The sequence below is a fragment of the Physeter macrocephalus genome, chromosome 11 (assembly GCF_002837175.3).
Source record: "Physeter macrocephalus isolate SW-GA chromosome 11, ASM283717v5, whole genome shotgun sequence".
In the NCBI taxonomy this organism is placed as follows: Eukaryota; Metazoa; Chordata; class Mammalia; order Artiodactyla; family Physeteridae; genus Physeter; species Physeter macrocephalus.
The window spans coordinates 35,815,031-35,827,111 of NC_041224.1; the positions used below are offsets into that span (position 1 = coordinate 35,815,031).

Below are 12,081 nucleotides of genomic sequence, written 5' to 3' on the forward strand. Positions count from 1 at the left end.
GATCTTCCCAGACCGGGGCGCGAACCCGGTTCCCCTGCATCGGCAGGCGGACGCGCAACCACTGCGCCACCAGGGAAGCCCTGTGTTGTGGTTTTGATTTGCATTGTTCTTATGATTAGTCAGGATGACATTTTTATATACCTATCAGTCATCTATATGTCTTTTTGAAAAAAAAAAAATTATTCCCTTTGCCCATTCATACATTGGATTGTTTGGTTTCATGTGTATTTTATGAGGCTTTTTTTTTAGGTATCTTAATTATGTGCCTTTTATCCAATATATGGTCCGCATTTTTTCCCATTTAGTAGGTTGACTTTTCATTTTGCTGATTTTTAAATTTGTTGTAGAGAAGCTTTGAAGTTTGATTTATTCTCCTTTGTTGACTTCTGCCTTTGTTTTTTGTGCTTTTGGTGTCATATTCAAAAAGTCATCAAAACAAATGTAGAGGAGCTTTTTATGTTTCTTTTAGGACTTTTATGGTATCAGGTCTTAGGTTCAAGTCTTTCACCCATCTTGAGTTCATTCTTTTGAGTGGTTTAAGATAGGTGTCCAGATTTACTTTTTGCTTGTGTTTATCCAGGTTTTCCAACACCATTTATTGAAGACACTATTATTTCCCCATGGTTGTTCTTGGCTACCTTGTCAAAAATTAGTTAACCTTCTATGTGGGGGTTTAATTCTGGGCTCTTTATTCTGTCCCTCTGGTCTGGGTGTCTATTTTGATGCTAGCACCATACTGTTTTAAATAGTATAGACTGTAGTAGAGTTTGGAATTAGGAACTGTGATGGTTCTGGTTTTCTTCTTTCTCAGAATTGTTTTGGCTATTCAGTTCTTTTCTGGTTTGATAGAAAGTTTAGAATTGATTTTTCTATTTTATGTAGAGAATGTCATTGGATTTTTGAGAGAGGTTTCTTTGAATCTACAGATGGTGTTGAATTAAGGACTTTTGAATCTTAGAAATTCCTCCAACCTATGAGCATAGGCTATCTTCCCATTTGTTAGTGTCTTCAGTTTATTTTATCAAAGCCTTGTCGTGTTCAATGTAGAGACGTTTCACCAAGTTTGTTAAATTTATTCCTAAGTAATTTATTTGTTTTTATGGTATTGTAAATTAGATAGTCTTCTTTATTTTTTCAGAGATGTTTCACTGTTTGCATATCGAAATACAACTGATTATGTGTGTTGATTTTATACAGTGCAATTTTACATACTTTGTTGATTAGTTACAACTTTTTAGTTGCTTCATTAGGATTTTTTATATAGAAAATTATATCTTCAAATAATGACAATTTTGGTTCTTACTTTCTTAATTAGATGCCTTTCTTTGTCTTGCCTAATTGCTCCAGCTAATACCAATACTTGCAGTACTATATGTACTGTCCATAGTAGTCTCTTATGATCCTATGTATTTCTGTAGTATCAGTGGTAATGTCTCCTCTTTCATTTCTAATTTTATTTGTCTTCTCTTTTTTCCTAGTCTAGCTAAAAGTCTGTGAATTATATATTTTTGAAAATCCAGCTTTTAGCTTGTTGATCCTTTCTATTGATTTTCTTGTATCTATTTTATTTATTTCCACTCTAGTCTTTATTATATTCTTCCCTCTGCTAACTTTAGGATAAATTTCTTATTTTTCTAGCTCCTTGATATGTAGAGTTAGATTATTTTGGCACTTTCTAATTTCTTGCCATTTGCACTTATCGCTATACACTTTCCTTTCTGGAATGCTTTTGCAGCATCTCATAGGATTTGGTAAGTTGTGTCTCCATTATCATTTGCTTTAAAGTTTTAAAAAATTTTTCCTTTTGATTTCTTTTTTGACTCATAGACTTTTTTGGAAGTGCACTGTGTAGTTTTCCCTTCTTTGTAGATTTTCCAGATATCCTCTTGTTGCTTTCTAGTTTTATATCATTGTGTTCAGATAGTTGATATGATTCTGATCTTCTTAAATTTGCTAAGACATCATTTTTCATATAATCTATCCTGGAGTATGTTCCATGTGCACTTGAGAACAAGTTGCTGGATGGAATGTTCTATATATGCCTGTTCAGTCCATTTGGTGTAATATATACTGGTCTATATACATAAATCCTTGCTCATCCACTATATGGATGATCTATCCACTGCTGAGAGTGGAGTATTGAAGTTCCCTACTATTATTGTATTGTCTGTTTCTCCCTTCAGATCTGTTAGCATTTGCTTAATATATTTAGGTGCTCTGATGTTGGGTGTGTATCTATTTACAATTGTTACATCTTCTTGATATGTTGACCTTTGTATCATTATATTGAATATAATTTCTTTGTGTCTTGATAAAGTCTGTTTTGTCTGATATAAGTATGGCTACCCCCACATTATTTGGCTTCTACTTGCATGGAATATAATATTCCATCTCTTTATTTTGAGTATATGTGTGTCTTAAAGCTAAAATGAGTGTCTTTTTTTTCTACTTTTTTTTTTTTTTTTTTTTTTTTTATTTGGCTTCTACTTGCATGGAATATAATATTCCATCTCTTTATTTTGAGTATATGTGTGTCTTAAAGCTAAAATGAGTCTTTTTTTTCTACTTTTTTTTTTTTGCGGTATGCGGGCCTCTCACTGCCGTGGCCTCTCCGGTTACGGGGCACAGGCTCCAGGCGCGCAGGCCCAGCGGCCACGGCCCACGGGCCCAGCTGCTCCGCAGCACGTGGGATCCTCCCAGACCGGGGCCCGAACCCTCACTCCCTGCATCGGCAGGCGGACTCCCAACCACTGCGCCACCAGGGAAGCCCCTAAAATGAGTGTCTTATATGCAGAATATAATTGTACCTTATATATTTTTTATACATCCAGCCACTCTGTGGCTTTAATTTGTGAATTAAATGCACTTACATTTAGAGTGAATTTTGATACGTAAGGACTTACTACTGCTATATTATTAATTGCTTTCTGAATATTTTATATCAGTGTTCCCCAACCTTTTTGGCACCAGGGACTGGTATCATGGAAGACAACTTTTCCACAGAGTGGGAGGTGGGGATGGTTTGGGGATGATTCAAGTGCATTACATTTATTGTGCACTTTATTTCTATTATTATTACATTGTAATATATAATGAAATAATTATACAACTCACCATAATGCAGAATCAGTGGGTGGAAGCCCTGAGCTTGTTTTCACTTGCCACTCACTGATAGGGTTTTGATATGAGTCTGCAAGCAATTGATTTGTTATGGTCTCTGTGCAGTCAAACCTCTCTGCTAATGATAATCCGTATTTGCAGCTGCTCCCCAGTGCTAGCATCACCGTTTCAGCTCCACCTCAGATCATGAGGCATTAGATTCTCATAAGAAGCATGCAACCTAGATCCTTCACATGCCCAGTTCACAGTAGGGTTCGCGCTCCTATGGAATCTAATGCTGCCGATGATCTGAAAGGAGGCAGAGCTCAGGTGGTAATGCGAATGATGGAGAACTGCTGTAAATACAGATGAAGCTTCTCTTGCTTGCCCACCACTCACCTCCTGCTGTGCAGCCCAGGTCCTAACCGGCCACGGACCAGTACCAGTCCATGGTCTGGGGGTTGGGGACCCCTGTTTTATATTTCCACCGTTTCTTTTTCCCCTCTGGCTCTGTCTACCTTTGTAATGGGTGGTTTACCATGTTGGTATGCTCTGTTTCCTTTTCTGTGTTTGTGATTCTACTAAAAATATTTGCTTTGGGGTTACCATGAGGCATACATAAAATAACTCATAGTTAAAACAGTCCATTTTATGTTGATATAAACTTATCTTTGTAGGCCTATAAATGTTCCATTTTAAATTCTCCTTTTATATTTTTAATGCCACAATACACTTCATTTTATTCTGCATATTTTTTAAAAAGCTATTGTAGCTATAGACTTTTCTATTTCATTTTTCATTTCATCCCCACAGTGTTTTTGGTTCCTTTTTTTTTTTTTTTTTTTTTTACAGTTTTTGTCTATTTTTGTTTTCTTCATGTTTTTTCTGATTTCACTGAATTCTTTCAATCTTTCCTTGTAGCTCACTGAGGTTTCTTATAACAGTGTTTTTGAATTATTTATTAGGTAGATTGCAGATTTCAAAGTCTTTGGGATTAATAACTGGAAGACTTTGTAATCCTTTAGTTGTGTTAGCTTACTTTGATTTTTAAAAAATGTTCCTGGTGTTTTGTGCTTCTGTCTTCACTTTTGAAGTAGCAGCCACCTACTCCAGTGTTTGCTAATTTTCTTCAGGAGAAAAACACCTTCTGTTGGCCCTCTAGACTTAGAGTTTCTGAGGCTTTCTCAGACCTTCTATGGATCAAAGTGTTTCATGCTTCTTATTTCATCTTTTGGCAGAATTCTTGAGATTATATGCTGTATTTTTATCTAGCAACACAATAGGCTGGGGGCTGATAGAGCCCCTTTTCTTCTCCTAAGGGTGGTACGAATGCAGAAATTTATGGTCTGTCTCTGGCCTGCAGATGTGAGCCAGCTTCCTTTGTGTGTTCTCAAGCTGCCAGCCAAAGCCTTCCCTCACTGCCTTGGTTGTGAGCACCCATGATAAACTAGCCACAGTGTGGATATTTGTGTAATAATGTGTTCAGAGCACTGAGGGTGCCCACTGGCCAGTTGGGAGGATCTATGGGTGAGGCATCCCTATTCACTCATGGATGGGCTTCTTGATAGAGTCTGTGATACAGCAGGTAGAATCTGCACCACATCAATTTCTTCTAAGAATCCTATCTGCTACCTCTTCCCACCCGTCATTCATCTCATAATTCAGCACTCTGAATGGGGCAAGAAATCAATGGGCCTTTTTGACAACATCCCACACAGTTGGAGAAGCTACATGTTAATTCACATGCTCTCACTTGCCCCTGCAGGGGAAATTATGGGCCAGGAAGAGCCCTCTTGGCCTTTAGTTGTTCAGTCTTGGGGGAGGCTTGATGTTCGTAAAGTGAAACCATTCCTTTTACTTTGTTCAATTCATGCAAACTCATACATATTTTTTTTTTTGCCCCAACATTATGCCAGTACTTCTCTACAAAAAACCTGAATATCCACAAAAGCTCTTTTGTTCTTAAGTGATGATGGATTAAAACAGGATTTTCCAGGTACCCCCAGGCTGTAGCCAAGAGGGTATGGAGCCAGTTAACAGATGACTGCAATGTCCAGAGCTGGGACTGAGGTCTCTATGCCTAATACCCTGTGCACAGGTGGGTGAGACTCCTCCTGTTCTCCTTGACATATTTTGCTGGATCCCACAGCTCCCACAAAGACACTATGGTTTGTGAATGAAGCCAAGTTGTTACTAAAAGGGGGTATGATGAAACATATCTTATTCAGTCATAATGCTGATGTAAATCCTCACAGAAGTATATTCAAGTCAAAGTGAGTAACTCAACCTGAGCTTCTTTTACTTTGCTTTTATCTTTTTTCACTTGTCTGTCTTGAAACCTCAACCATGAGGCCACCTGGAGTCTCCCATTCTTCATTTATTAAGGGAAGAAGTCCGAGAGAGAGAGAGAGAGAGAGACAATTCCACGTGATAGATTCTCACATGGAAAAATGATTAGGTCCTTTGTCCCTCCTAATAGAACCCCACTCTCTATAAAACCACCCACACTTTCTTGACCCACGTCAGAGTTTCTTCCCATGCTGTAAAAAGACAAGAAGAAATCAGGGAGCTGTTACCCTTTTTCTTCACCTCCAGGAGTTCTCTTTGCTTTACATCATTATTCTTGGAAAACATTTAAAAATTCCCATGTCCAGAACTTAAAAGGATTCAGTAAATTAGTATTTCTGGGCATCATTACTTTTTTTTTTTTTTTTGCAGTACGCAGGCCTCTCACTGTTGTGGCCTCTCCCTGTTGCAGAGCACAGGCTCCGGATGCGCAGGCTTAGCAGCCATGGCTCAAGGGCCTAGCCACTCCGTGGCATGTGGGATATTCCCGGACCAGGGCACGAACCCGTGTCCCCTGCATCGGCAGGTGGATTCTCAACCACTGCGCCACCAGGGAAGCCCATGGGCATCATTACTTTTAAAAGATCACCAGCTTATTCAAAATGCTATCAAATTGAGAAATAAGTACACATGCCCTACTTAGTTAAAAAAAAAAAAAGTACGTGTGAGTCACATGAAAATACTGTTAAAACGCACTTTCTGACCAGGAGGCCTGAGTTATGCCTAAAAGACTGAAATCTGAACACAATTCAGGGACAGAGACTACACTGAGACTACTAAGGTCCTCTTTTACACTCAAGTAAATAAAATTTGGTGACAAGAAAAAAAACTTATTAGAGATGATTGGAAGTGAGGATATTTGTACAATATAACACATTGGGAGGATCTCATTATCATGAAGAAACTAACCAAATATCATTTCAAGTGATTTTTAATAAACAAAACATGTAAAATGAAGACAATATCCTCCACTATGGTTATCAGTACAACTTTCTCTCAGAGACAAAAATTCTAGTTTCAGTAAAGGCTCAGCTTAAAAAGTACAGACCTTTTCATCCCCAGAGGTGTCTATTTTATCCAGAGTTTCCCAAATTCCAGTCACTTGCACAATGAATACAAATAATTTTAAATTATTTTCCTACTGACATAGCTCTATATTTTACAGTGTGTTGACTCAGTTTCTTATTAATTTACTAATATTTTCCTTTCAGTTTTATTGAGATATAATTGACATATAATACCGTAGAAGTTGGAGCTGTACAGCATAATGACTTATATACTATGAAAGGATTAGCAAACAATTAAAAAATTTTCTAATTTACTAAATACTTTATATGACAGTTTGGTAATCTCCTTTTAAAACATAAGTTAGGGCTTCCCTGGTGGCACAGTGGTTAAGAATCTGCCTGCCAAAGAAGGGGACATGGGTTCCAGCCCTGGTCTGGGAAGATCCCACATGCAGTGGAGCAACTAAGCCCGTGCGCCGCGACTACTGAGCCTGCTCTCTAGAGCCCACGAGCCACAGCTACTCAGCCCACGTGCCACAACTACTGAAGCCTGTGCGCCTAGAGCCCATGCTCCACAAGAGAAGCCACCACAATGAGAAGCCCATGCACAGCAATGAAGAGTAACCCCTGCTCACCCCAACCAGAGAAAGCCCACATGCAGCAATGAAGACCCAACACAGCCAAAAATAAATAAATTAAAATAAATTTAAAAAAAAAATGTTAAATTTACGTAATTCATAACATTGCGTGATATTGGCTGTGAGACCCTCAATTAAAATAAATTAAAAAAAAAAATGTTAAATTTACGTAATTCATAACATTGCGTGATATTGGCTGTGAGACCCTCAATATTATTTGGTGTTCTGAAATCCTTATATATACCACAGCTGGGGGAGTGCTGATTCATGAGACACTGATTCAAGAGCAGCTGATTCTGCTTTTTTCTTCTTTCTCTTACTCCCATTGTCACCTCCTAGACATGTTAGATTGGAGGCTGAAGCTTCTCTGCCATGGGGGCAGGGAGAGTCACTCTCCTCAGAAGATATCAGAAGTTCCTCATGGAGAACATGGACTGGGACATGGATCAGTATCACTCAGATTACTCCAAGATGTGAAACATATGACTTGTAGGATTAGGCATCTCAGGAGGATGAAATGCAAGGGTGTTCTGAACCTAGACCCAGCCTCCCCTCATCCCTTGTCCCATCTCATGAAGACAATTCTGAAGAGTTGGTCTGGAACATGCATAGCTGGTGGGGGTTGGAGGACAATGCAGGCCTGGATTGTGCTCAGGTGAGGTGAGTTGAGTAGAGTCTGGGGGTCAATGCTTAGCATTGGGCCAGATTTCCTCATGGTCATTTGGTGTGCCTGTTTGTATCCAAGTCCAGTTGTACTGGGAAGAGGATGGAGACTATGGACAACTCGACAGGTCAGGTCTCTGAGTATCCTCAGAGGATAAATAGGACCTGAGTCTTACTTTTTTGGGAGGTAGGGTAGGGGGGTAGCTTCTAGCAAGTCTGGATGGAGAGCTGGGCAGATCTCTTGCCCAGTGCCTGAGTTTGGAGTCCTGACCAAATTTATGTTTGACAAGCTATGGTCTGGGCATTGAGTCTACTTCAACAAACTTGAGTTGTGCATTGTGGTTGAGGACATGGTCCAGACCAAATGTCTTGGTGGCAAGCTGAGAAACTACAACCGATACTGCAGAAATAACAATTAAAAAAATATATATATATATATAGGAATACTATGAACAATTATATGGCAACAAATTGGACAACCTAGAAGAAATGGGCAAGTTTCTAGAAACACAGAGCCCACCAAAACTGAATCAAGAAGAAATAGACAATTTGAACAGACCTATCAATAGAAGTGAAATAGAATCTGTAAATTAAAAAATTGCCTACCAACAAAAGTCCAGGACCAGATGGCTTCACAGGCAAATTCTACCAAACATACAAAGAAGAACTTATACCAATTGTTTTCAGCCTCTTCCAAAAGGTTGAACAGGAAGGAATACTCCCAAAGACATTCTATGAAGCCACCATCACCCTGATCCCAAAACCAGACAAAGATGCTACCAAAAAAAAAATTACAGGCCAATATCTCTGATGAATGTAGATGCAAAAACTATCAATAAAATATTAGCAAACTGAATCAAATAACACATAAAAAATCATATACCATGACCACACTGGATTTATGTAAGGGTCAAAAGGATGATTCAACATACACAAATCAATGTGATACACCATATCAACAACAACAAAAAAAGACAAGATCCACATGATCATCTAAAGAGATGCAGAAAAAGCATTTCCTAAAATTCAACATCCATTCATGATAAAAACCCTTGAGAAAGTGGGCATAAAGGGAACATATCCCAACGTAATAAAAGCTATTTATGACAAACCCACAGCCAATATACTACTCAATAGTAAAAAGCAGAAAGCCTTACCACTAAAATCTGGAACAAGACAAGGATGCCCAGTCTCACCACTTCTCTTCAACATAGTCCTGGCCACAGCTATAAGACAAGAAAAAGAAAAGGTATCCAGATTGGAAGAGAAGAGGTAATATTTTCATTATATGCAGATGACATAGTACTATATATAGTACTATGGAGTCTAAAGACTCCATAAAAAAAAACTACTAGAACTGATAAACAAATTCAGGAAGGTAGCAGGATACAAGATTAACATACAGAAATAGGTTTCATTTGTTTACATTTACAATGAAATATCAAAAAAGGAATGTAAACAAACAATTCCTTTTAAAATCACATCAAAAAATAAAATACTTAGAGGAGTAAACCTCACCAAGTAGGTGAAAGACTTATATGCTGAGAACTACAAAAAAATTAATAAAGGAAATTGAAAAAAGGAATGTAAACAAACAATTCCTTTTAAAATCACATCAAAAAATAAAATACTTAGAGGAGTAAACCTCACCAAGTAGGTGAAAGACTTATATGCTGAGAACTACAAAAAAATTAATAAAAATTGAAGATGATTCAAAGAAAGGGATATTCCATGCTCTTGGATTGGAAGAATTAATATTGTTAAAATGGCCATAATACCCAAAGCAACCTACAGATATAATGTGATCCCTATCAAATTATCCATGACATTTTTTACAGAACAAGAACAAATAATCCTAAAATTTATACAGGACCATAAAAGACTGAGAGTTGACAAAGCAACCTGAGGAAAAAGAACAAAGCAGGAACCATAAACCCTTCCAGATTTCAGATACTACTACAAAGCTACAGGAATCAAAACAATGTGATGTAGGAGCAGAGTCAAGATGGCAGGGTAGGAGGACACAGAGTTCATGTCTCCCAACAATTAGGGCACCTACCAAGCACTGGTGGGGAACCACAGACACCTAATGGGATGGGAGGAACCCTGGAGAGACCAAGTAGGACATGGGGGGGAGGGAGGGGAAAGGAGAAGTGGAGGCAGGATGGGACCAGCACTCATGAAGGGAAGCTGGGGGAGGGGAGGGGTACCCATACCTGGAGGGGCCCACCCACAGTGAGGGGAGCAATGGGGACAGGGAGAGACCCTCAGGAGATTGGAGGAATGAAAGGGAAAGCAGCTAGCATGTTCCCCACCCACTTGGGCCCTGGGGAGCCTGCTGAGGTCCTGGGCCTTATCCTCTGCCTTCCTAGGTCCACTCTGGTCACGTGGGTCCTGAGGGCGTGGGGGGGTACCAGTGCCCCTGAGGGGTAGCTGGGGGAGGGTAGGGTTGGAGATTTCCCAGGAGACCCCAAGGTGGGCAGCAGCAGCAATGAAAGGAAGTGACAGAGTCCTGCAACTCTGAGGGTGAGTCCCTCCTGGTTCCTACACTTTCCCTCCTGGGTAACCCTGATTGGTCTCCCTATCCCCTTTTGTGTGAGGAAATTGTTCCCATTCCCTTCTGACCAATGGGGTCATTTAGTGGACCTTTCAGATGCCATTTTCCTCCATTTCTTTCATTCTGCATTCTTCCTTGCCCCTCTGGGAAGAAGAGTATGTTGGCAGGGGAAATGAAAGTCATTTTAGCCATACCGTGCCATAAGCTGAATCCTTGAAGTTAGAAGAGCCAGTTTTCAATTGCGAGGCATCCTCCAAAATTGGCCATCAAAACTCATTTCACCATCACAGTGCCTGCAAGACACTAAGCGGTGTACAGTCCCAAGAAGAGTGTATAAAAACCTTGTCTCCATTAGTTGAACAACAGACATTGATTACAATCTTCCTCTTTTTTGAGCTGATGTTTAAAATGTATCAACAGAATATGGCTGTTTGGTTTCTGGTGACCACCCCAGAGGTTGAGTAACTCATTACATTTAAGTTGACTCCTTGTCTGTCTCTTACTGTGAAATTTAACATAGGAGATGTTGTTTGGTGAATTTTAATTTTTACGGGACGATGAGGAAATTCTAACATATTGTCTTTCTCTTTTTGGTGCTCTCCTACAGCCTTCACAATGGCCAATGCTCATCCAGGCATCCAAGAGGCAATCTGTCCTGGAAATGGATCACCCGATTAGCTCACTGATCAGGAATAATGACCTGAAATCCACCTGGCCCTCAGGGCATCCCATCAAGAGAAGTTTGGTCCAGGACTCCATAAGCAGCATCCAGGCACCAGGCAAGAGATCTGCTCAGATATCCACCCTGGCTTGTCTGAACCCACCAAAGAAACCCAGACTGAGTCCCATCCAATTTCCCAAGAAGAGCACCCTGAGACCAGATCTGGGTGTTTTCCAGAATCTGCAGCCTCCACCCAGTACCACCAGACCTGGGCCAACCGTGGCACCCCAAGTGACCAGGAAGACACCCGCCCAGGTGCAAAGCATTGACCTCCAGCCTCCACGCAACACATCTTACCTGAATACTCTCCAGGCCTACACCAGAGTCCAGCCTCCACCCGTCAAACATGTTCCAGGCCAGCCTCTCAGGATGCTGTTCAGGAGAGTAGGCAAAGCCTGGTGGAGCTGCACATACATGACATCTCCCTCTTTGTCTCCTGCTGAGAAGCCAACCCCTCCTGCTCAGAGCCCACCCATGGGCACGAAGTCTGAGGAGCACTGTGCCCCAGGCCCCTGGAGTGTCCTCTATGATGACCTTCAGATTTCTTCTTCCTCTGAAGAGAGTGAGTGAGAGGGAGACACCAATGACCACTAAGACATGTCCTTCAGCCCCAGGTACCCTGGAGGTGAATGTGGAACAGAGGAGGGGAAGTCCCAAGGAGTGGCCTGTCCCTGGTGAATCAGTGATTCTTCACCTCTGGCGGATGGGTGGGTGAAACAATAGTGGAAACCCAGGTTTTGCTTAGGGACACACATGTGTAAAGCACTGCATTTTCTCCTGATGGAATTAGAGTCAACATGGAAATGGTGCTTATCAAACTGGAATGTCAATTCTTTTGCAAACTCAATCCTTTGTAGACAATTTTGAGACAATTCCATGAGAAAGTTTTAACTGTGGTGTAAACAGACAGCTGTGGTGAGAATCTGGAATTGGTGGCAAATGTCTGAAAGTATTGCAGCTGGCTAAAGGGCCTAACTCTGCTTTACAGAATGACAGCAGGGCCCTGAGTTAAGATGAGATTTGTGGATTCTGTGGACTTCTTTCCATGTA

The 12,081-nt window shown here is 40.4% G+C and overlaps 1 protein-coding gene across 2 annotated transcripts in view; it reads left to right on the forward strand.

Annotated features, from left to right (window-relative positions):
* LOC114487085 (putative protein FAM90A10) overlaps positions 1-11,601 on the forward strand; it is a 113,484-nt gene extending 101,883 nt beyond the window's left edge. For both annotated transcript variants that reach the window (XM_028495212.2, XM_028495211.2), the window contains exon 2: positions 10,918-11,601. In XM_028495212.2, coding sequence (XP_028351013.1) covers positions 10,933-11,601 — 669 coding nt within the window. In that variant the 5' untranslated portion in view covers positions 10,918-10,932. The remainder of the gene's footprint in view (positions 1-10,917) is intronic.
* Positions 11,602-12,081: the final 480 nt, after the last annotated feature.